The sequence below is a fragment of the Neodiprion virginianus genome, chromosome 2, assembly GCF_021901495.1.
Source record: "Neodiprion virginianus isolate iyNeoVirg1 chromosome 2, iyNeoVirg1.1, whole genome shotgun sequence".
Lineage (NCBI taxonomy): Eukaryota > Metazoa > Arthropoda > Insecta > Hymenoptera > Diprionidae > Neodiprion > Neodiprion virginianus.
In genome coordinates this window covers 195,681-222,302 of record NC_060878.1, presented here as the reverse complement: position 1 = coordinate 222,302, position 26,622 = coordinate 195,681, and the positions used below count along the sequence as shown (strand labels likewise).

General features: G+C 39.2%; 1 protein-coding gene across 5 annotated transcripts in view; it reads left to right on the top strand.

Annotated features, from left to right (window-relative positions):
• LOC124297575 (frequenin-1) overlaps positions 1-25,559 on the top strand; it is a 28,817-nt gene extending 3,258 nt beyond the window's left edge. For 4 of the 5 annotated variants that reach the window (XM_046748747.1, XM_046748744.1, XM_046748746.1 and 1 more), the window contains exons 3-8: positions 10,426-10,450; positions 10,604-10,652; positions 11,533-11,622; positions 13,479-13,557; positions 13,715-13,803; positions 15,793-25,559. In XM_046748747.1, coding sequence (XP_046604703.1) covers positions 10,426-10,450; positions 10,604-10,652; positions 11,533-11,622; positions 13,479-13,557; positions 13,715-13,803; positions 15,793-15,972 — 512 coding nt within the window. In that variant the 3' untranslated portion in view covers positions 15,973-25,559. The remainder of the gene's footprint in view (positions 1-10,425; positions 10,451-10,603; positions 10,653-11,532; positions 11,623-13,478; positions 13,558-13,714; positions 13,804-15,792) is intronic. The other variant, XM_046748748.1, reaches the window with a different exon arrangement.
• The last annotated feature ends 1,063 nt before the right edge of the window (positions 25,560-26,622 follow it).

The following is a 26,622-nucleotide window of genomic DNA, read 5'->3' as shown; positions in this document are numbered from 1 at the left end:
TAACATCGTCAAGTACGTTTGTAGTCAGCGTTATAAGAGAAAAAGCTCATCCTGGTCGATGAACGCTGAAGAGATAGTAAGTATTGAGTAGCAGGATAGCAAGGAGAGTTTTGCGTACAGACCCCGATACTGGCATTTTACCGACATCTTAGCCGCTTCAAAGCTCAGACACAAACCCTTTTTTCGGGGGGTGGGGGGGTTTAGCTTAATTAAGCAACCAAGATCTTGAAAGCCTCCCAACCCTACTTGGCATCGGCTTGGCTATACCTGAATGCTTGCAAGTTTCTGCCAGAAGGTGTTCCGAGGTTCGGAAGGGCCTACTCGTTTCTCAACTGGCGATTTGCACAAAGTACTGTGCACCGACAGCAAATGGATTATATATTTCTGTAAAACTGTGTAAAGTTGAAACTGTATTGGGTGTGAACGCGTAATGGCAATTAGAAACAAAAAAGTCTAGTAGAAGTTAGCACCGTGTGAGAAGTAAGAGCATACGTCGCGATGTGTTACTTCCTTGGCGTAATACGATATTTCAGTTTGCCACAGCAGATATTGCCATTTGAAAGTTTAATGAAACATACTGGAAGGTCGTGATGATAAATGCGCAAACTTTTCATTCCGGCAGACAGGTATAGAGAAAGTTTAATCAGCCTGAGACCGATGTAACGCGATGTTCTCAAGTCGACAATTGGTCTACAAGTTGAAACACAGAACTCGACCAATTCTCGGACGTATTTCCACCGTATGAACATCTTCACGGAGGTTCTTCTGTTATTTTTCTGTTACACAATATTTCCGAATGCAAAAGTGCTTTGTAAAACAAGTTAATCTATCGTACGCGGATTTCGTGACGATCTTCTCATTTATTTTAGTACCAATCTCAACTCTCAACGGTAACATTTGATTAGCAAATCTGCACGTGTAGAGGTCAAAGGTACTTTGAACACCAGAAGTTTTCACATTCAGGGTTGAAACAGTTATAAATATTATACACATCATAAGGGCAGGATCGAGTTACCTACGCTTATACAAGAGTCACATGCTTTGTCATTATAACCACTTTTCTGCATTTCTTCCGTAACAATATTATAATATTACCGTAACCTCTGAATCCTTACGAGTATCGCGATTAGTTTTCATTCGCAACCTGATCGCGAGCGGGGTGTCACAAGTTCTGTCGAAAGTTCATTCACAAGTATGCCGTATCACAATCCAGATTACCGGCAAATTACGATTTGTCGCGTGTGATAGACTTCCCTCCGTTCCGATGACCCAGCTACACGTAGGCAGGCACGAATACTCGTCATGGGAATAATATGATTGCGCGGTATAAGATAAGCACGTAATCAATCATTGATTCGCAAATATCATCGAAAAATATCGAGCAGAGGTAAAGACTGACGTGTTGTACAATTTGAACGTTCATTACGATTTAGATCGGATGCGCAAAAAATACATTTATTTATTTTTCTTTTATTCCTGAAAAGCATTGAAAATAGAAATTACTTTACAATCGTTTAGTTGATCCGAACGATCAATGGTACACAAGTCCTGTGTAATTTGTAACAGTGCATTACACGTACGTACGCATCGTTATTCTCAGTTGTAAAAGATATCCTCAAGTACGGAAAATTGTAGGCTGACATGCGCGTATCAGAGAACTGAGACACAAAAAAGTGATAAATTATGCAGAAAGTGTATACGTAGGCCATCGTTGAATATTCTGGAAACTTGATTCCTGTCGGTAAACGACACGTATTGTTTCTTTGTTCCCCTTGTGCTATTCACGACATAAGGAAAACCAAGACTGGAGTAGTACAGGGTGACTCATTTTTTAACTTTTTTAAAACCTGGAGAAGGTAAAAAATTATTCAGAAGTCGCCACCTGTTGTTGTAATATTTTTTATTTATATTTATGTGTAAACTTTACGCTCTTGTTAGAAAGAGTACAATTTCGAAAATTTTCAGGTGAGTTGAAAAATTAACGACTAATTTACGCTCTTATGTATACACATTATTTTATTTTTTTCGCATCGTGGTCCAATTAGTCATTGTTCATGAAGATCAGTTACCGAAAACGAAATAGGGACATCAAGGTGGTGCGATACTGCTCTTCCGGTAGCAAAAACTGTTAACCAAATTTCTGCGAGACGATTAATCCATCGGATAAAAGACGAGAACAGCCAACTGCCGACTAGTTAGGCACAGTTTTCTGTTCATTGATGAACGATTAATTGGACCACGATAGGAAAGAAATAAACTAACATGTAAATATGTATATATATAATATGTATATATATATATATATATATACATGCATATATATATATGTATAAGTCCGTAAGGTGTACACATAAATGAAAAATATTACAATAATTGGTAGCGACCTCTAAATATTTTCCTACTTCCTCCAGGTTTTACGAAAATTTCTTTCAGTACGTCGCGTAATTTTTCAAAGTGGCAATTTAGAAAAAAAGACGAAGTTAAAAAATGAGCCACCCTCGAGTAGCCGTAGGGTAAAACTAAGCGCCAGGGTAATATAAAATACGGGTAAAATCGTAAAGTTTGTCGTGAGCAGAGCTTATAGCCCACAGAGTGAAGGGAGTTGTAGGGAGGTGGGACTAGGACTCTGCGGTTTTCGACGGTATCGCGACGGCCGAGAGGATTTTTGGGGGTTGGCAGAGGTTGCAGGGGCGCGGCGTCAGGCGCCGTGAGGTCGGGCGTCCAAAAACTTTCAAGTTCACCTCGGCTAGAGCTGTTATTACTTCGATGCTTGAACCTCTGGCTGCAGAGCCTAGCTCAAGCCCTAAGCTCCTCTCGCGCGAATCTCAACACCGCTGACCTCACGGTCGTCTCGGTTCATTTCCCTGGCTACATCATCCCAGTTTCATCCGTAATACCCACGCTTCGCACGGAATCCAATCCAAGATTGATAATCGATATCCCCCCCCCCCCCCCCCTCCGATCCCTCTCAACGCTGCCTACCCTAAGCGACACCAATATTCTGTTCAATAATACGCTTTCAAGCATTTTCGTTGAAGGGTCCCGTTATGTAGAGGCGATGGATCCCACCTTCGGTGTGCAGATCACTTGCCTGTGCCTAAGTTATTCTAGGACGGCCGCTCACGACCAAGATTTTTGACTCGTAGCATCCCGGCCAAAGCCGTAGCATCCCGTATAAAATCGATGGATTATACGACCCTGAACTCAAAATACGAATTTCAGACATTTTGCGCGCAGCGTATGACCTGAGAGCATTCTCAAAAATGTCAACAAATTTAGCCAACCTGTTCCGTAGCATCTCATCTGAAAACGGTTGGTCATGATAAAATAAGTTGCTCAGATGTAGTAAACATTGATATCAGACATATTTGAGTCCAGCACGTGATTTTATTGGAGTGTATAGGCGGTATTGAAAATGTCCGAAGGCAGTATTTTCGTAATGTTGGCAGCTGTTACCAACTAATTAAAGTAAATTCTTATTTAAGACAGTAAAAAAAAAAGTATGTTCACGTTAACGTTAATACAGGGGAAGAAATGTTTGGTTATAAAAAAATAGTTCCGTTGCGGTACCTGTAGATAGAGATTTGAGTTGAATTACGTGGGAGATGTGTAAAAGTAACGGACCCTTTATTGTCAAGTCGAAAGTTTCTTGGATTAGCCGCAGGAATCGGGCGCCACAATCGGGCAGAAATAAGGCGAGCTGGGGTAGCGCGCTGGTTTTCAGGATTTTCAGTCGAGCTCTAGACATGGTGACGACCAGAAATGCTCGAGACAGTTAAGTAGATATCGGTTTACAAGCAACAGCGGTACGAGGTGGGAGTCCGTCAATTTGAAGTTGAATACGAGTATGTGCGGATACGTATTAAACGGATCAGTCAGTGGCGGCGGCGTGGACTTAAAAATGTCCATGCGACCGCGTTGGGACTCCGGCGTGAGGCGCAGTACGCATGTACATGCGCTAAATTTCGAATTTTTGGCTCCTTGATCCAGAATCAAAGCATTGCGATGCATTTCGGTGTATTATGACGATTGTGCGTTACACGTGACGTACGCTGGATTGTAAATAATTACGAACTTCCGAATAAAAGAGTATTTGGATAAGATTGAAAGGTATCTGTGAATGTAACCACGGCTCTCTGTACTACGAACCCTGAGTTGGTTCGTAGTCATTGGCCGTCGTGTCCCGGTAGTGTCCGGGACAGCAGCCATAGAAATGATTAAAAAAAAAACTCAATCGGGACGCTATGGAACAGGTCGGCTAAATTTTTCGGCATTTTTGAAGATTCGTCCGGGCCAAACGCTGCGCGTAAAATGTCTGACGACAAAAAATTTTAGTAAATAATAAAATAATAAAATCTATTCAAATTTTGTATATCGGATGAGATGACGTTATACATCCCGTCCACCTATTTTTTTTTTTTTTATTTCAACATAGCAGAAGTGGACCCCTTACGAAGCTGCTGTGTTTCCGACCGTTACTAACCGCCTAGTCGGGTCAAGGGTTGTCTAATCTTTCGATTTTATACCGTTTTAGCCGGGATGCTACGGATCATGGTTTTGGTCGTGGGATCCCCTACGATTCGGTTCAATCATGTTCTTTCATAGCTGTGGAACCTACTATTTTCCAGCTCGCGATCAACGTTATAGCGATTTTAACTCGCTGAACCGATACATGAGTATGCTGTACGCACAAAATGCATTTACCGTAGAATTTCGTTTTTCTTGTTCATTGGAAAATGAAGAAATCACATCGAGCGCGCACCAATTGCAGCCAGCTTATAACGGTATTAAATTCTGTAATAGGATTCAGCTCAGTCGATTGATACGAGCTATCGGCGACGGACGAACTTGGGACTCGAACGGAACTTCCAAACTTGGCTCGTAAGCAATCGGAACTTGAGTAAGCGTGTAGATTTGAAGGTGCAGCGTTAATCGCCACCTGTCTGCAATTTAGTTTACGTTAGTTAAATGAACTTGTGTCGCCGTAAATTTCAATATAACAGACATAACTTTATCGTTATTTAAACATTATACCTACCTACGGAACCTAGATTTGAGGAGACATAAATTAATTCGGGAGTTGCGTAGAAAAAAAAAAAAAAAAAACCAGCAGTCAACACGCCGATAAGCGTTTCCAATTTAAAACTTACTCAAGAACGTTAATATTTCGCTAACGTTTCATCTCGACAAATAAATTTAAAAGGCAAAGAGGCTTGTGTTACACGGAAATTGGACGTAGGTAATTATTGCTGTTGACAAGAGGAGAACATACGCAGATTGAAAAAAGATGAGATCCAGCCGTGGTGAAAAGATGCGCGTCGAATTTTTCCGTTCCAAGTCCGAGGGTTATGTCATGGACATGTAAAGTCGAAACCGAAATCAATTTTTTCGGTATATCAGTCCCCTTGGCCATCGATCGAAACGATCGTTTCACTACTGATCAGCTGACTTCTTTCACGCCCCCAAAACGTTTTGAGATATTGACGTTTTTAAACCACCGGTGAGACGAAACTGAATTTTATTTTACTAACCCGGTCAGCAAGGATACAAAATTCTCGTCACACATCAAAAGATGAATAAACAGCTGTAATAAGACTCCCCATGAGCGAAATCTTTCCCTAACACACCCGTTCGTCAAAGATGCTTACATTTTCCTTTGAGGTGTAATCACACAGATTTTCAGTGGTTTGTAGTTGCAGTTCCAGCCGTAGGCAAACAAAGGGAAGTAGATACCGCAGTGACGGACAGAATAATAACTCATTAGATAATTTGTGCAAACCTCTGGGGATATCGTACTGAACATACATGTACGTTAATGTACGTTTCAACGTTCATTTCATATAAAAATATAAATCGTGACACTTAATTCTTTCAGTCACGCATTTCAATTTTTGTAGGCACGCAAGCGCAATTATACGTTTCCTATGTATTTTTCGACACTGAATGCGAAACTGATGTCAAAAATTTAATAAAACTAAAAACAACCCCTAAAATGGGGTGAAAACAGGATGAATTATCAAGCCTGTTTTAGACAGTGTTCTTGAATGAGATTTACATGAATATTTATTTTGAGACAGTACAATTTCAGGCCGAGAATATGTGCAATCCCCATTACTATCTGTGCGCACCCCTAAGGAGGGTGAAAACTACCCCTATGCATTGAATTTTGTAAATCTCGTGGTCATTCTGAGATCTCTCTTTGTCAACGAATGAATTCCAAGTGTTTTTAGTGTAAATTTATCATCAAATTTCTCCGCTAACGACTTATATTCACGTAAACACGTTTTATCTTTTTTACATTCGTTTACTTGTAACAATTATAAAAAATTATGGATTCACAGAAAATCCTAATCATTCCAGAGTTGAAGTATTTCATTACCTGTATAATGCAAAAAAGTCAGGATTTTTCATGGAATATAAAAGAAATGACAAAGAAAAGAAAAAGAAAAAGGATGCGACTATAGTGGCTTCTGTGGCTAAAAGGGTTAAGAAGTGTCCCTCGCATATTTCAGCACCAAGCGTAACATCCATTCAGGATTTTCATCCTTCTAGATTGGCTAGATTGGGATACTGCTAATCAGAATATCGAGAACGTGGGAAAAACTAACGCTGGGAGCTTATGGTAGGTTTCCTCGAAAATTGAACTTTCATTTCATTTCATTTCTTTCTCTTCGGTACGCTTTTCTACAGATGCGTCTTCTTAACGAACAAAAAAGAAAAAGACGAGAGAAAAAGATTTCCGTGAACGAAGTAACGCAAAGCTGATTATAAATGATAAAGATTGTGAAAGTTATGGTAGGTCCATTTCACAAGGCAGGGGGAATAATTTCCACTTTACAGCGAACGGGAGAAGAAATCGTGGAATTTATCCGACTTCTTCCTCTCTCGGCTAAACGAGACAATGGTACGGAATGTTGAGGCGATGGATAAAATCTAGTCGTGCACCCACCTAACGAAATTCTAACCAAGTAGGCGGATAAGTACAGATTTTCTCGTCTTTGATTAACTTTTATTTCGAACGAGTCAGGAAATAGAGACAAAACGGGACAAGGAGGCCAACTTCAGTCCTAGGGTGCGAATTGTCTCGGGGCGTGACATTTGCTTGTACACGTATATACGTTGTTTGTAAATGCGGCCTGTTTTATACCGCGGCGAGCTGAGATTGAAGGTGAGGAGTTCCATTCTCTGGCTAGCTATACTTTCGTTTTCTATCAGATTTTGCTGTCGGTAGATATACAATATATACATACAAGTATATAAGTACCCTGTACGTTGTCGCCCGCCTGCGATCGCATGTCCTCGGCCTACTTTACTTACAGTTCCACTTGCCGCAGCCGTAAAAAGGTTATACCTATGTGTATGCAAATTCGTGACTTGCTTCCGTCGAATCGGATGGTAAAACTGCTTGGAAAACGAGCAGCTTTTGCCACGCCTCGATACTCGAGCCTTCGACGTGTTACACGTGTAACCGTGAAGCGTTTGCAGGCTCTTTCGCTCCGGTAGAAGCGATTATGTACTTGATTACTAGGGTGGTTCGTCAACTGTGAGAAAAAGGTGATCTACCCACTCCGCCGCCTTGTCTTACAAGAGCGCAAGAGCTTTCCGTGAGACTTGGGGTTATAACCAATTGGGCGGCCGAAAACAAACGATTTTTCAAGGATTTTTCATAAAGAGACATTTCAGTGGTAATATAAAAATTTATACACATATTGCTGTAGCATTGAACTTCGTTCTGATATTTTTTAGTTGCAGAAATAATGATTTTTAAAGCTGTTGAGGCCGATCTCCGGGTGCACCTCTAAAAAAACGACGTCTTGCGGTGAGGGATATATCTCTGGACTGGATCAGTCGGAATAAAAAAACAAACAGATTTAGTTAATGTAAGGTATTATCTGGTTTACGATGGAAGGAATAAGCAAAATATTAATTTTTAACAAAACGGAGGCTGCAGAAAACACTATTGCGATTTTCCATAAAAATTTTCGCCTTAATTTGATTACAAAATGTAAAATATTTACCGGCGAGAAAAAACCTTCGATCAAGGACTGAACAATATATTCATAAAGCTCGTGTAAAAATTTGAGACTTGTCGGCTGAGCCGTTTCCGAGAAATTTTCCCCGCCGACTTTGTAAACACAGTTTTGAGAAAAATACGTTCAAAGTTTCACAAGCACTTTTAAACGATCCGGGGCATCTTCGCAAACGTGCGCGTAACTTCGGCAACATTTGTCGAATCGACATGAAATCTTCTGTGCTTATACTCGAATGTACGGTCGTTACGAAAATAAAATGATTTAAAGGAAAATCGATCTTTGAAAAATCCCGACTAGGTATACCCCATTAAGAAATTTGCGAGGACGTGCGGAGAATGTGACCGGGTCACGGACGACGACGCTGCGATAACATGAGAAGCTGGTATACGTTGCACGATCCGGCACGCAGATAAACCTACGTGGAACGGCTCGCAATGTAAGATTTTAGCGCGAACTACGATATAAACCGTGCAGGGATGGATCGCGCGATGCCCTTGGCGCAATTCCCTCTCATGGTTCTCCTCGAATCCCGAAACGAAGATTCGCTTTACTCCGGAAATGAGATAAATTGTGTCACCTCGTTTTCACCCGTCTCAATATCACCGACACCGGGCCCCGTAATTCACGCCGTGCCATGGCGTGACCCCGGCCCCGTATTCGGCGTTATTATTATACGCAGCCTCAAGTTATAGATCCGGGCTGCGTTACGATGAGGTCGAATCGAGCTACCGACAATGAGAGATAATTTCGTTCGACACTCTCGCCCAATTCTTCCTCGGAATCGAGTGAATCGAGTTTCCATCTCGTTTTCATCTCGTTTTCATCCGACTTCGCCGCTGCAAGGCATCGTATACATATACCCATAAACTGAGGTACGCGATTCTCCGAGGGAATTACCATACGAATATAATACACAAGGAGGGTATAACGTTACAGCTCTATTTACATACAGGCATCGAGGAATGTAGCTGGGGAAAAACACGATTGTCCGTCTCGCGAAAGGTTTTGCTGGATATTGGAAAATATATTTGATTCTGCTTGCGTTTGCCGCGGAATATTATGTAGAAAAAAACAACTAAAAAAGGAGATAAACGACGAAAATATCAGTACAGGCGATGCGAGAGAACTGCAGAGTGGGAGATAAATATTACAGGCAAAGAGGCAGGAATGATCTTCGAGTGCGAAGTGAACGCTGGATGAAACGACGAAGGCTGTCGGCGTATTTCTGACAAGAACAAACTGTTTCTTCTGCCGGAACGGATGGTGTAATTATATTTTCCACCCCGTTGTAGCTATTAATTATGCAGCCGATAATTTGCGCGAGTAATTATGGACTTTGTATTTCAGTAACCGCAAGCTCACGGTTCGTAATAATTCAAATTGAGAAGTGGTGCAGGTAATTTCTTTGCATAAAACTCCCGGCAAAGGTTGCTAATTGTGGAAATAAGTTAAATTAATTTAGGAAATAAGATCGGGACATCTCGAATTGATGTACAAGTCGTGCTAGCTTTTACGTACAGATGGGGCATTCCGTCACATCCCGATCAAGATTATACGTCGATGTCTCGTTGTTAGATTGGCTCTATAATTTTTCGTACGAAAGTACATGACGAAAAACGCAATCGAAATTTTTTTGAGAACTTTTGGACCCAGCTTATCTGAAGTATGATTTAGAAACTCGACAAAGAAACTCACTTTTCTAAAATCTGAATAAATTCAGGAAAATCTTCTAGAATGTAATAAAATTTTTGATACCTATTAGAACATCGATATTTCATAACTTCAAGCGAACCTCAAAAATTGCTCGGGCTGTGAAATAACTTTTTCAAGTTACCCTCCGCAGCTGCGGTAGCAATCGGAGAACGTCGACACTTTTCCACTCTGTAAGCTTCTTTTGTTAATGCCTGAGATTTTCTTCCCGAGCCCAAAAGCGTTCCTGCTGTATACGGCATAAAATTTTTGGCGTTCATGAGCTCAATTTTGAGATCTTTTTACGTTGGACTTACGCCATAGTGTTTGCAAAAGTTTGTAGAAACAGAATATCTAAGAAATGAAAAATCGGATTTCTTGAAATTTCGATTCTTTGTGGTCCAGACATGGCCATGCTTACCTTCCCTGACCGTATCCATACGGTGGATTCTTTGCTCTGCTTATTGCATTACAAGTTCCCATGATTGATGATGATTGTGATAATACCAAGCGCGATACATTGTTTTTATTAACTACAGGTTAAATAAAGTATCTGTAGTGAACAAAATTGTATGAGAGTCGATGCGAATTAAAACAAATAATTTTTATTATTCTCCCAATTGGTTTACTTCTTCGTACACAAACTACGTTTTTTGGGTATTCAACTGTTTATTTTACTATTTGTTATTTTTGTCTGTTTTAGTTACGGAAAAGGAGATCAGGCAGTGGTAAGTACACAAAATTAATTACAGCACAAGTTCGTTTCGCACAAGTTCCAATGAGTTGTGGAGATTTGTGCAATTCCACTCGTTTGCAAGCGGTGATCGCATACTCGTAGCTCTTATGAAATTGACATCATCATTCTCCCGTTTACCTTTCAGGCACAAAGGATTCCTCAAAGATTGCCCAAACGGTCTCCTCACAGAGCAGGTGAATACAGATTCCAAGTTTAAAGTATTGTACAGGTTGTTTAAATATCGTTTAAGTTCAAGGATATAGCATTGTCTGAGCAATCGTTCGAATACACAGGTCTTCGGAAAAAAAAAATTTCAGCCGCATGGGATGTTTTTAGTAAACTTTATGTTTTTTAGTGTGCTGAATCCAGAAATGACTTCCATTTCTCTCCATCACGTACAGTATTCTTGCAAAATACAAGGTGTTTGCATAAAAAAAAGCAAACAATAATGAAAAACACCACGATTTCATTACAATGTACTGAACAATATTTCTTAGAAAATTAAACAAACTATTTCTTCATGAAATTTACTTAATTTCTTGTTAATTTTTTTTTTTTTTTTTGCCTACGAAACATTTTTTTCCTTTTTTGATACTTCTCCGAAGACGCTTCAGCTTTCCATTTTCTGTTTTCCTATTTGTATTTATTCTTGAGTCTCGCTGTAATGCTTATCAAATGGAAGTAAGAAATCAATTTTGCAAGGGATTTTTATAATCAAGATTAGGATACCAGATTTCGAATTAAACGGGAGTTTCGCTCTAAATTAAACTACAAACACGAGTTGAAGAAAAAATTCGACGTGATGGAACTTTTTAAGTATTTTCCCAGTTTCAATGAATAAAAATCTATTAGTAACACCTGGGAAGTGCTTTGATTGCAGACCTGTGATACGAATGTGTGCACCTTCTGCTATGACGCTGCACAATCAGTCAGTCAGTCATATCACTCTACTTGAAAAAAAAAAAAAAAAAAAAAACCGATGCATCAGAAACACGTCGAAGTACCAACGTGTTAAACGGTGCAAGCTAAACAAAAACAATCCATCGTTTAACACATCTTTATTCGACATTCCAGGGTTTCATCAAAATCTACAAACAATTTTTTCCGCAAGGCGATCCGTCCAAATTTGCTTCTCTCGTCTTCAGAGTCTTCGACGAAAACAGTGTAAGTACATCCGCATCAGATCAAATCATTATTCTGATAAGGCGCCACGCCGACCTCTGTGAAGATCGTGATAATAGGTACATCTCCAATATTTTCAGTAAACTTTTGCTTGTCAGTGTCGAAGCGAAAATGGCACCGAATTTGATAAGTTCTAATAGAGACTCGACTACCCGACGGAATTTCACCGTTAAAAAAGGGCCGAGTTACAAATATTATTTCAACCTATAGAAAGAGAGAGATAGATTAAAATGGACGAAATTTACAAATGGGTGTTCGGCTCGTATCCGTTACAGATCGTTGTTTCGATCTGCGATCAGTGATGAATAATTAGCTTCTCGGTGATCGTAGTTCAAAACACGTAAATAGAAATTCTCTGCTCGTGGTAATTTTATCTCGATTGGGTCACGTCAGTATTATTTACACTATGCTATGTTATAATTCTGGATATTGAAATGAACCAAATCCGTCTTGATGCGTGAATCGGTGATAAAAAAAGCTGTTACATCTGATCCAAGACGGGGTGGAGGTAAAAAACTAAAAATGTCGATTAATAGAAGGACCAGAATATCGAATTTTTATATATGCGTAAAATCTGATTAATGAAATTTGAAAATGTGGCAAGTCCGAGTATGCAAAATTGTAAATAGAGAAAGTCAAAATACATAATGAAAAAATTTTGAAGGATCAAAACGTAGAACGGCAAAATCGAGAATTTGTATGCGATTCTATATTACTAAGAAGAATTCTGAAGATTCAACAGTTCGGCATTCTATGTTCTGACCTTTCTATTATTTTACTTCTCCATACTTCTACTTTCGATACTTGTATTTTCTACGAATAAAGTATTCGCTTCTTTAAAAATTCGATATTGTGGTCCTGCAATTTTTTCATTCTTCCACATCTTTACGCCCGGCCCCAAGACGTAATGAGACTCGCAACGTGCCTGACGGCTACGCTCCACTCACTACTGGCTATTCCGACACTAATTTTAAGTAGTAATCCGGCCAAGTTGCGGAGACTAGACGCGACGATCCGTGAAGTGAGGTATACGTGTAGATGGCCAGACGAACGCGGCTTTCCCTTCCTAACATTGCTATTGTACTCCATGCCGCCGTCGCTGAAGGTAGTTGGGCGGTAATTTCGAGAATTTTTAATTCACATGTGTTTGGATTACATAATTTTTCGAGTGATTTCAAACAATCCTGTCAAGTTTGAAAATGATTTACCGTTTAGTTACCGAGTTTTTGGATTTAAAAAGTGGAGCTATTTTGTATTGTGTAGACAGAGACTGGGATAAAAACCGTTACTTTCGAATTGGTCGTTTAAATATTGAAGAAGAATGAAATGTATCGGATGGAAGAAAATATTGAGTAAGGCGAAACGTATATTTATATAGGAATATTGTATCAAATTTTTGTCAATTTTGTCCGTCATTTAATAATGAATAACATGATCTAAAAAAAAAAAATCCGACTTTAATTTTGGTTGGGTTGTACGTCTGGCAACGTCGCAAGTATGCACATTACGCGCGATATTCGAATTGTTTGTTTTCTGCCGTTTAGATATGGCATTGTTAAAACGCTTTATTTTTATTTTTTGCGATTTTCCCCTTAAATCGTAACTGATCTGACATTTTTATTCAAAAAACTAAAGGTTACAGCGAGGTAAAGACCGAAGGTTCGAGCAGGCTGCAACGCAAGCACATCACGCGGCGTTGCCAGATTCATTTTCCGATTATTTGAGAAATACAGTGCTCACGATTGTCCGTCGGATGACGCTATTGTCGCTACCGAACTACCTTGAATTTGAATCGTTTGGTAGTTCGAAACATCGCCTCCAACGTTTTTCTGTTACAGGATGGCACCATCGAGTTCGAAGAGTTTATAAGAGCGCTTTCCGTGACGTCTAGAGGAAATCTTGATGAAAAATTACACTGTGAGTTGAAACCTTTACACCTGTAAAGTCATACTACATATTTTATACCCAATCATTTCCCATCGTCCGTTTACAGTTCTTCTACAACCTTATTCCACTTGCTGTCGTGCACTATTTTCTTGTTTCAACTAGCAAGCAAAAATATTTAAAATTCTAGGGGCATTCCGTCTGTACGACGTCGACAACGACGGGTTCATCACGAGGGACGAAATGTACAACATTGTCGATGCGATATATCAGATGGTGGTAAGTAGACTCACAATTAGTCGCAACACGCTATTCAATACATAGAATACCTATAACTATTTAATTCGACGAGCCAGAAGCGAGTAATCGAACGTTATAGTTGAAACAGAAATAGTTTATCTACGAATATGTTATACGTATACCGCGTTGCATAATATACGAAAACATCGTTACGCCATTCGACGATCGGCGATGGAAATCATTAACATTTATTTGAAATCGTACGTGGTACTCTTGATTGCATTTAAAGTAGAAAGGCTCGTAGAGCGAAACGTGTCGGATGTATTAGCGGCATCTATATTTATATGCCGTGTCCCAGACAAAAGTAGATGCGGTTATACAGCGAGCCGTGCCGAATACTATGCTTGAAACACAGGCAGGTTCGATTTTCAATATCCGTCTGGGAATGATAAAATTAGGCATTCTTTAAAGTAGAGTATAATCACTCACCGAGTTTCATAGAGAGATTCCGTCAGATTTCTCGACGCATCGTACCTAACGATGATTGATAGCTATGCATATAAGTGTTTGTTATGGCATGAACGTGTGGCAGAAATTACGTTTCTCTGCATCACCTTTGTGTTCTGGCGGTGTGATTTCAAAATGACTGTGAATTTAACAAGGTCCGTAATTTTATTGAATTCGAAGACAATACAGTATATTAAGGACGCAAGGTTTGAGTTACCGTGGTTTGATTATAATTATAGAAAGGACGATCCTCGAGCCATCTTCCATTTCAAACTCTTCAATTTGAAAACTGCTGTAATTCGCAAGCGACAATTTTCCCATGAGAAATAAAAAACGTTTCAGTCACAGACTTTCACGAAGAATGCATTACAGCTTGTCGATGGCATACTCGAGGGAAACTCATGACAGACATAACAAAATGCACGATATGCATAAATGATATGCATACGCAGGTTAAAAGAGTTCAATGGACTCGGTATCGACTAACAATAAGTTTAAACAACTCCGACCGCATTTATAAAATAGAGCGTGCAAGTATTAAATTATTGAACAACACCGTTTTGCACTTCCCACAGTCTGTGGCTTGAAAATTTAACTACACACGGTACCTATGAATCACTCAACATCTGACACGGGGACGTGGCTTGGTGCCATAATATGCCATAATACGTCGATTGCTGTAGTTAAGGGACCATGCTAGTGTAACGGGTCGAAAAATAGCTGGTTTGCGCTATTTTTTTTCGATGATTCAAATACGCTAATCAGTCTGATTTTTTTATATCAAATCAAAGTCAATTTTTGAACACTTATTTTTATTTTTTTACAGTTTTTTTTTTTTCAACAGTTTTCTGGAAACTCGATCTTTCAAAACAGTGCACACTCTCAAAGGAGGAGCTTTCAAGCTATCTATCCATTCTTCATCTTGCTACGGAACTTTAATTTTTTAATTTATTCGCCGAAATCTTCATATATTTTTCAACGAAAAACTAGGCTGAATTCGATACCTTTTGTTTAAGCCGCTGCCAAAATTTGACAGCAAGATAGCGGCTTTCACACTGATTGATAATCTTTTTACAAATATTGTTTTAGGTAATATTTACAGCCAGAATCGCGTGTACACCGTGAGGACTCCTTTTTTTCGAAGTCATTTTCACCTTATAAGATAAATGTTGAAAAATGTATTGTCTATTCTTCGCGAGTGGTTTAATTTAACGTATAAAAAATCGCGAAAATCAGTAGTTACTTCTCGACCCGTTACACTGGCATAGTCTCCTAAGGCGAGGTGTACATTAGTAGACTATTTACCACCATGTAGAGGGAAAAGCGAAGGCTGAAATATTTATCTGGCAGTTACTGTAATTGTAAAGTAAATTGTCGGAATAACGAGTAGCGTTTGAGGGCGAGACTGAATCCGTATCCCATAATATCCCTGTGCCGTTATCGTACGCAATTTAAATTACATCAACTTCATTTGCGTCGAAGTTCCGTCGATGAGTGAAGTTCGAATTTTGTTTATTTCAGGGGCAACAACCTCAGGCCGAGGATGAAAATACACCTCAGAAAAGAGTGGACAAGATTTTCGATCAAATGGATAAAAATCACGACGACAAACTGACACTCGAAGAATTCCGAGAAGGAAGCAAAGCCGACCCAAGAATCGTCCAGGCCTTGTCCTTGGGCGGCGAATCCCTAGGCCCTTAGAGGAAGGTGTTCAAGATTTCACAAGCCTGCCGAATCTTCCGAACCTCTACACTTCGGTATTCTCAGGTATTCATTATCAATCGATGGCCCGAGTCAAATAGAAATATTCAACGAGACGATTCCCGTATCTTTGATAACATTTGGCCGTCGTCACTCAGCCCCTCGCGTACACCCAACGAAGTTACAAGTTGGAGAAAAGAGAAAAGACAAGAAGAAGAGTAAGAACAAAATTGGACAGTTATTCGCATCGACGAGATTCGGAGAGTGGACGAATAATTACCGGAGGATTATACCAGCCACCTTGCAACTCTTATAAGGCCAGAGAAGCGAATCGAAGGTATATAGTTCACTCCGAGTCCTCGTAGATAATTTTTTGTTTATCCTCTCGATCGACGTTCATATTATCGCGGTTGTGCATAAATTGATTAACAGTCACGAGTGGCCAACTAACTCCTCGAAACTGCTTGACATCAAAAAACGAAATCCGTTGAAAGACCGCTGGCTTAAGCACCAGATGAATCAACCTCGAACCCAACGTTCAGGATATCACTGTGACCTTTAAGGGATCGATGAACCTCGTGAGGATCGTTGAAGAGGCAGAGAATTTTTCAACACCCACTCCGAAGGTTCGCCTCAGGCTCCACCCAGACTAGAAATCCCATTTTACAAATTAGGCGCAGAGTTTCCAAACCTGTAAACAGGATTGTGTCTGCGATTGAGAGCGGTGACAGCCACAGTCATGACAACGGTCAAACCTTCAACCGCGCCCGTTAACACACGACAAGCGATGTAAGCCCTGTCAGAAACGTCGATGGCAACCAACGTGACGCGATTTTCACGGATTAGTAATAAGCGATGGAAAACTTGTCCTCCGGAGTGTTGGGCAGACGGAGAGAGGATATTGGCCATTAGCTTTTTCGCGATGTCGGAAATCGCAGATGAAGATATAAACGCTGCAACATAGATGCATAGGGCATGGAGTGATAAATTTTCGTCGGGTAATTGAAAAATCGTTTTTCGATGCGTTTGAGTAGATTTATTTTCATCGCGAGAGGTTCGCCGGTGAAGGGATGATATCGATATCGTATTATGCTGCGTCCATGGCTTGGATCACACGCCCACGTACCAGGGAGCTCCCCTTTCGATTGTAGGTAACCTCGGGCAGATAAATTTCGAGGGGTTTCTCCGCCCCGGTTTTTCCGTCTTTGACTCTTTGAGCTGACACGGAGCCACGGTTGGCAGTACAGTATCGTTGGGGCGTGGGCTTTTTTCACTCCTAAGTGCACGTTCGTACCCGCTAATGCTCAAGTGCGTTGTGCTTACGCATTTCAGCGTGGTTGGGAGCGTGAATAACGATAAATTGGAAGGAGATCCCGAGTATCGATAAGCCTGCAGTGAGAAAATATTTCATCCGGCACCTCGATTTGAATGCGGAAACTTTTACCTTTCACTCGTTAGTCAATTCTATTGCAAAAACAGGTGTTACTTCATTATTTATTTCGGTTAAAACGATATCAAATAACCCATGTATTCATTCACCTACGCGCACGATTCGAAGCTTTCGGAAAGGAGTTACGGTCATCAAATACGAAGGTCACAAGCGGGCAGGTTAGGAACTCCTCTTCGAAGAGATCGGTCTTCAAGTATCCTTCTTTCCCGCTTTGTCGACGAACAATGAGGAACTAACCGGTACATCGACAATGAGAAAAGTACGAATTTCTGCAGCAAAGAGCAAACTGGGGGGAGAACAAAGGCAGGTCGGAGCAGGAGAAGAGATGGGACTCCGGAGTATAACCGTCGTTTCGCATATTACACAGGCTATAAAAGATACTTAAAAATGATATAACCTTTTTTCTACCTACGCACGTTGTTCCTAAATTACGGCTTACCTGGCTATTTGAAGAAAGTACAGTATAATTAATGCCGGGAATGCCGGTCGCAAAGAATGTTTAACTGAATGAAACCATTGAGTCTTCAAGTATTCGTCAGAAAAATTGTTTCGCCACGACCTCAAATTATACCTGTGCCTAATACGTATTGAGTGGGAGACGCGGAGCAAAATTGTTATTTTGAATAAAATTTTCCACTTCCTTTGCGCGTGTGATGAAATTCTTCCACGCAAATTCTTCATTCTTTTTTAATCTCCAGTTCAGAACGAACAAAATGTGGATAAATTCTTGCTATTGAAATACTCTTGAAAATTAAGAAGAAATCAAAAAGAAGAGCCCTCGTATATACTATCATCCAACCTTGCGCCAACTAATGATCTACAGCAGCCTTACGATAAGCCATGCCTGAGCTAACATCGGCAAAGTCGACGGCGGTATAAAGTATGCTCGGAAGAATACTTTCCCAAATGGTGAAAGTAATTCGAGGGAGAAGCCGGTAACATTCACCTCACCCCTGAACCAGAGTGGCACATCGCAGCCGTGGCACTGCTACGCCATCCAAGTTCCCCTCGGGACTGGAAGTTAAGACCGAGTTGCCAGTGTTACTCGAATTACTCGAATCAACGGAGTTTGAAGGGGGCGCAGCGCTGTTTAACTTCAACTACGCAGGAAAAGACTTTCGCAGTCTGTACATATCGGTATTCGCTGTCGGATTATGTTCACCTAGCCGTCGCTCTGATTGTCACTGGTCAACAGTGGTTTTCTTGCCCTTGATATTTTTTAGTGGTCTGTGAAAGAATTGATGTCGACGACCCTAGAAGTATGCGTACTTTTTAGATATTGGCTCTAGTTTTTCATTTTATCAACAATTTCGTACATGACTATTGAAAGCATTTTTTTTTTTCTTTCAATACCTAAAGTTTATCAAAAAATACCATCAATAGCTTTAGTTGTACTTACTTTATTCGGACAACAGTGAAAAAAATATAGAAAACATGATACTTTGTTGTTACCCCGATGAAAAAGAGGGTACCCCACGGGTTTAGCCAACAGGGGAGTTATTAGGGTGTTGAATTTTTTTTTCACACGCGCATCAAAATTTCGGTACTGCATCACAAACAAATCATCTCAGTCAAATATGATTTCTTGATTTTTGCCATTTTCGATTTAAATAGCTCGCAAAAAAAAACTAAAAAACTTTCCAATATTTTTCTCTCGTAAACGGTTTGACTTATAAACTATCTGAATATAGATTCTGATAGAAAATTTCACGCTCCATAAAAAAGTACCGAGATAGAATTTCTCCAACTCTAACCGACGAGTGTCTGAATTTTAACCTCTGAAGCAAGTCTCTAAACGTGTTCTATCAGTATTTGTATATCTAGGTTTGGGATTCCTTGTAGTATGAGACAGAAGACCCGTGAGTGGTAATGTAAGCAAGCACGGTTAGAAAAAACATGTTCTAGCAAGTCGACTAAAATTCTTGGGTTGACTTGACCATTTTTTAGTGTATGGCTAAGTGAAGAAAAAATTAAAAATTACAGCTTAAACGTTGATACGACAGTTTAAACGTAAAATTTACAAAACTGTGTATTGTATTCATTAACAGAAATGTGAAAAATTACACAAATATAAAGTAGACCTGCTGGGACATTACGTCTAATTAAATTTTTCCAACAGTGTATACACATTAAATACATGCAATATGCAAATTGTTATTTGTTAGAAATATCACCCCGCAGAAATTGGACGAGACAGATTTTCGAATGAATTCCCTCTTGTTCGTATAATAATTTTACCAACTGCTGAGGCGAAAAACGTCATTTGGCAAAGAACTCTGACAATTATTGCAATATACCATAGGTAAAATATTCCGTTAGTTTATCGTCGGTAGCAATGGGGTTATGAATTTTTGAGGATTGTTTCCGCAAGGAATCCGGCTGGTCAATTCATCGGTCCATCAGGTCAACATAGCGTACGGCCTAATCCTGTCGCTTAAAAAAAAACTTTCGAAGACATTCAAAATTGGCCTACCGAGCATCGCGACGTTACCGGGTTAAAGCCTTCAGCGCACCTTTCCCGATGTGCGTGATTTTTCTATATCAAGTCCTGGTTGTTACGATATTTTACCTATTTGAAATATAACTTTTAACCTAACAATAATAACAATAATAACAACAACAATAATAATAATAATAATAATAATAATGTCGGTAGCAATAATTGAATTAAAATTGATAAGCTAAGAATAAGAAACAATTTAACGCCACACGCAAGAATCAAGCTGGCACTGCAACTTAATTAAGTATTTGCAAAGTCTACGTAATAATATGCTATTGGTACAATTGTTGAATAGTTGCATGTCTAAGACTTACGATGTGTGATTTCATAAATGATAAAATGATCCGGAGTAAAAGTAAAGTGAATGAAAAAAAAGTCTAGTAGTATATAGTAAGTAAGTTTTCACTTTTTAATAGGTACGTAAGATGTTTCGGACAAACCGTCGTGATCAAACCCCCGCCTGCAACACCTTTTTGACGTTAGTTAACATTAGGAGTGGAAAAATTGTTATTCAAGTAGAGAATTGAGCGTAAAATTTATCTGAAAGTAGATTAGTTAGGCTAACGTTGAGCGTAGATCGTTGGTCGGAAGGTGAATTCGATACGAAGTAGTATGTCTCGTTCCTTAGATTGAAATAGAAGTCGTCGGTCAGATCCAGTGGACCTGGATCAATATAACACGTCATTAAGGATTAATACTCAAGATGCAAACTCTACGCGGAACGGTAATTTCTAAACTGGCTTGCCAAATAATTCTAGACAACATTTATTATTTTCCATATTAAGGTATTATTGGATGTATATTACCAACCAAAACTGAGTCTCGGTGAGAATATTGAACACTTTGCGGTGAGATGGAAATCTGGAAAAAATCAACAACCAAGTTGATAAGACAATTCGCTTAGAATAATGATAATTCCAAAAAGTTGTTGATGAATGGTTGCAATAAAAATTTGTCTCGCAAATCTCTAGTGAAATTTTTTATATTTTACATAAAATGATTTCATTGATTTTTCTGAATACCTATGAATTTTTTTGAAATTTTCGAGGATTTTGAATAATTCAACTTGCAACTTATCAACTCGATTATGATCGATTTTGTTGAGATTTTTATCTTATCGCAAAGTAATCAATATTCTCACCGAGACTCACTTTTGTTTGAGAATATCCGCCCAATGATACCTTAAAGCTACGACGTGGTTAAAATTGAAAATCTGCATTTCGCTATAAGAACGAGGTTGATACTGACAAAGATTTTGAAGTTGTTTAAATTCACCATATTTTTTTGGACAATTCTCATCAGTCCAATCAATCTATAAATTCATGGCTGGTTAAATTATTGTTCAAACTGCATCTACACTTGTGACTTATAGGCGATTGATTGACCCTTTTTGATCAGAAAAGAGCTATGAGATGAGAAATCCCCTAGAAATAGCGCACGATATATTCTCTGTGGCAAAAACTTTGGCTGTATTATCGGCGAGTGAATTAAGAGGCATACGAGTACATACAATGGTGACACGTAATTATTACTCCTTACGTAAATATTGTATTACTACTCGTAGCTACCTATATTTATTGTAGATATGATACTAGCTTATACCTCCTATGAAGAGCTAGTACGATAAGTTGAAACAGGCGGGAAGGAATGACATAACTTGGACTATTTTCTATAAAACTAACTAATATACCGCGTAACAAGATTTATAGCTGCTTAATTCTTGTGGCATAGTGTGGCCGGCTGGTTCTTCGCGGTTAATAAATTAGGGGGAGTTTAATTCGATAGTACTTACTGAATAATTATTGGAAAAAAAAAAAATGCCTCTATGCATAATATAGTGTTAAGAACTTTCGTAGAAATTAATTCAATTTTATCGAGTTTTACATTAAGATTATCATGAAGCACTTCTAAATCTTCTAACGTTTATCACACGCGCGGTATTCACTTATATAACAATCACTGATTGTCAGTCTGGCTGTAAAATTTTTGACGGCAAGAAAATTTTTGTTTTTTGTATGCAATTGTCTTCGCATACCATACAAAATGAGCATGTTACGACAGGCCTTTTCTCGAATAGCTCCACCTACATTAATTTACACATATCTCCAAAAACTGCCGCCTCCAAATCCGTGCAAGCCTCCGAGATCTACCGTGTACGTAAAAATAGTCGACGCGTTTTTCAACTTTCTCCAACGGTCGAATATTTCCCGAATTTAAAATTCAGAAGTTTTAATTACCCTGCGAAGATTCTAATCGTAGTCCGATTAGTCTCGCACGAATCGATCGCAACTCGCAATCTCAATGGTTAATTTTACGTTTCGGGTAGCAGCAGCAGCAACGGCATCTATGGTAAGCAGTAGTGATTCATTCCTCGGTGATTCTCTAGTAATCAGCTTTTACGTGAGGTCTGACTGTAATTTACGAGACAATTTTGGGAAATACAACGCCGCTGTTTCATTGTACTTACGCCGCGTCGCCTATTGGGTATATTTTCACGGAGCGCTATATACGCAGTAGGGGTATGTAATTCATGTCTATTAAACGTAGAAAACAGTTATAAATACTATACTTGTACACCTACTATAGTGATAATAATAATGATAATGATAACGACATAACAACAACAACAACAGCAACAACAACAACGACAATGATTGTTTTACAAATGAAATTAATTCTTAATCACCGTATTTAATAGCAATAATAAGAATAAATATGTTGATACCGTCGGCACCTCACCGCAGAATGTTAAACGATGTCGAAAAACCGCGTCTGTGACAATAATCCTAATTTTAATAAGACGTATTCAAATACATGTATTTGATGATCACAGTGTTATATTATTGATGATAATGATAACGATAATGATAATTATAATGATAATTATAATGAATAACGATTGACGATTACGCAATAATATAGGAAGTAAATAATTGAGGACATATAGTATATTATGTTGTACGCGTATAACTGATATAAAATATTATAATTACAATTAGTATAAGATGCAATTCATACGATAGTACGACGTATTCGATAACGAACGAAATTTGACGTGAACGTCTGTGCTTTGCTCGATCCGTTGCTCCTTTTTCAATCGTGGCTTTATGCAAACGCACCTCAGAATCAGACACAATTCCACCCTCGTGATCTTAGAGCGGCTTCTTTCGTCGCGTCGTCCCTCGATTCATTGTGTTTATCGAACGGAATAAAGGAATGAATAAACGATTCCGACTAGCATGTCGATAAAGTAAAGCTCGGCCAACCTTTCCGTACATATCCATACGTATGTACGGCGCCGATCTCGCTTATCTTATACTTTTCCTGTTTTTCTCTTACTTCTCTCCTCTCCTTCCGTCATCGAGTAAGATCCTTTCAGTTTTTTTCACCTCCTTCCTCGCATCCACGACACGTGTACTGTCTTTTACGTATATACCTATTTTATCACATGTAAACGAGTGAGCGATGGTATCGGACTCGCAGGAACGGCGAAATGGCGGCGCTTCCTAAGAAAAATTCGAGGAACAGCCGCGTGACAGCTTCGGGTGCTTTCAAATGCAAATAAAATGTTACGTAGTTCCTATCAAGAATTTTACGATCCCTTTTTTTCTCATCGTTTTTATCACCGCTCTCCTACTCACTTTCCGCTTCTCCAGCCCTCCGTGCTTTCGACCTATACTACATATATACCTATCCGCTTTAAAAGGCGATCCAGTGACGCTCTCAAGGAGAAATTTGAGAACTCTCTACTTTCCTGCCGTTACTTGAGTAACGTTTCATGACTAAATTACATTTCGTTGCCGATATTCGTTGGCACGGACATCATTTTTTTTGTTTCACGCGTGCACACGCATCACGGAACCTTTCACAGGGAAGAATCGATCGATCCGTGTAGATATTTTTCGCAATCTCATTTATGATTCTAAACAATTGTCCGCAAACAAACAATTGAAAGTAGAAGTTGTCGGGAGTTTTCGAAACTCATTTTTTCTCTTGCAAGGACGACTTCGTTTACTCAACGAGAAATCAATGCAGGCGTGGCGGGTTCTCGATTCGCTACGTGATGTAAATGGAAAGTAGAGTTTCTCCGATGAATTACTCGCCGAAAATGAAATCACTTCGAAAATAAATCGGTTTCCATTTTTCCAATACTCGATATTTATAGCTTAAAGGTCTGCCAAATTTCACCTATACACCGTACCATCGGGATCGGAGTCGTAAAAATATCACAGAATAATCGCTTGCGTGAGATGTTGAACAAAACCGATATTATATCCTTACCCCGCTGAATCTTTATACGTATAAGTATATACATTAATGCAGCGCGCCTACATATATACCGTACTCGTCGGATATTCAAGACTTGGAAAACTGTCTTGCGAGCCTGATGCCTTATTCTCATACGGAAGCAGCAACGGGAATTATTATTATTAAATTAAAAACTCGGCAGCATTCAAAATATTTACCACTCGGTTGCATTTCGGATACATTTATCTGTCATCGGTATTGTTGATAATATAAATCCTTACTTATTCAGAAAACTGTCGCCGCCATCACCCTCCGCCACGCCGCGCCCCAATACCGCGGGAATTTAATTGCCTCTAACACGTCGCGCAAACCGCAAACCGCAAAGTGGATTTGGCGGGGCTCGACGGCGATGGTTAAGCAACTAAAATACTTAAGCGGGGTTTCCAGTTGGCTATGTTAACTCGTTAATAGCTAAGAATGGGATGAGTAAGGTTTCGCAGTTATGCCCAAAAATACAAGCGTAATCGCATATGCTCTTGAAAGTGTTATTATACGTAATTCTTACTCTTCGTTGCTGAGCCGTAAGCGGTGTTCGAAATTGTAATGCCCAGTGCTGGTAACACTTGAGAGTGTCACCGAGTTCTCCCGACACACTTCTAGGCTGCGGTTCAAAGCAGAATCAGAGTCGACAAGGACTCGAGTACTTGACATTTTCAATTTTGGGTATGATCCTCACACGTACTTCCACCTTACACATGCTTACGAGATAGGTGGAGCACATTCATAATTATACACTATGCGTACATGACGGTTATAATAATTAACGGTCCAGCGTGAAATAGTTTGATTTATCGTACTGTGTATTTTTATCTGTATCGAAAGATCGTTGTTGTTGTCGTTGTTGTTTTTATTATTATTCCTAAGTATAACATTAATTTTTCTTTTATCATCATCCTCGTCGTTTTATTAACAACGTTTTGTTTCATGAACTTTCTGTGATAATTATTAACAATCAATATTACAAGAAAAATGAGTGAAACGCAATAAGAAATCATGAAGTAAATTAAATAATAATAATATAATTGGAAAATATAATATAAAAAGAACTTAAGAAAAAAAAAAAAAAACGGAAACTAAAATATGAAAAGAAAGAAGAGAAAAATTTTGCCGTGTCTTGCTAGAATTAATAATAATTATTATAGTTTGTATCGTAATAAAAGCTGATCTGTTGAATGTTACGCCTTATAATGTATACCTATGTTGACGTTGTCCGTTCTCAAAGAAATTAATAAACGCATAATATATTGTTATTTTGTATGATCGGTAATCTGTTTTTTAAACGATACGATATCGAGATTATATGCCCAATTGAACATTAAATAAATGAAAAAGAACCTTTCTCAAACGTGTCGAGGCTGTTTAAACCTTTTTCAACCTTTCCAGGCTTACACACGGCCGGCACAAACCAATTTATCATGGGATACCATAAAGGTAAGCGCTCAGGTTTGTCTGCATCCTTAATTATAATTAGCAATAGTAAGTGCAATCTACGTGGAAAATGACTATCCTGTTCAAAAGATTGAGCAAAAAATATTGTCGTCGGCTGATAGAAATGTATGGATACACAAAACTTGGTACATTACTCCCAAACAGATACCGAAGGTCTAAATGTCATTCTCCGCAGTTGAGAATAATTGACAATTCAATTTTCATTATTTTCACTCGGGGTCAGAAAAATTCATACTCGTATCGCCGTTGGTGTCTTGCAATGAAGAAACTGCTCTCTACTGATGCTGATGCTGTCTGTACCTGACGCCGTTGCAGTTACTTTTATAAAGATGTCTGGAACACTTCCCATCCCCTAAGTCGCTGCCGTTAGAAGCGGGATCCTGTGACGTGGTGGCACCCAGGGCGGCGAGTCGGGCTACGTGTTCCACCTCTGACCGAGTCTGAAAATAGATCAACACTTGCAAACGTGCTCTTAACTTCTGAATAATAGCGGGTATAGATAATTTTCGAATGAATCAAACAAGTAGGCGAGTCGAGCACCAGCCGTTGACATTGTCATTGGTTAAACTAGAGTACATCCTGGTTGCGTTTCTCTTATCAGTTTTTATCTACGATTCCGCGAGTCACTCGAACAAAGTAAGTAAACTCAACCACCGGACTATCGCGATTCATTCTGAATAGACAAATTTCAATGTCAATTGGTCCAATCATTTCGGACGGTAAAGTACGTACAGCTTATGCAATCACAGAGTAACCGGAGAGTCAAGGATTTCATCTTGCGTCGGCCAATCATTGTCACCGCTATTCCACGGCTATGGCTAATCTATCACATCGTCGGGATGTTACCTGGCCATTGACCTATATCGTTGCCTGAATTAGAATTGATCAGACACTGAGCAGTTTAAATATTCGAGCGTTCGTTAAGCGAGAAATTATTAATACC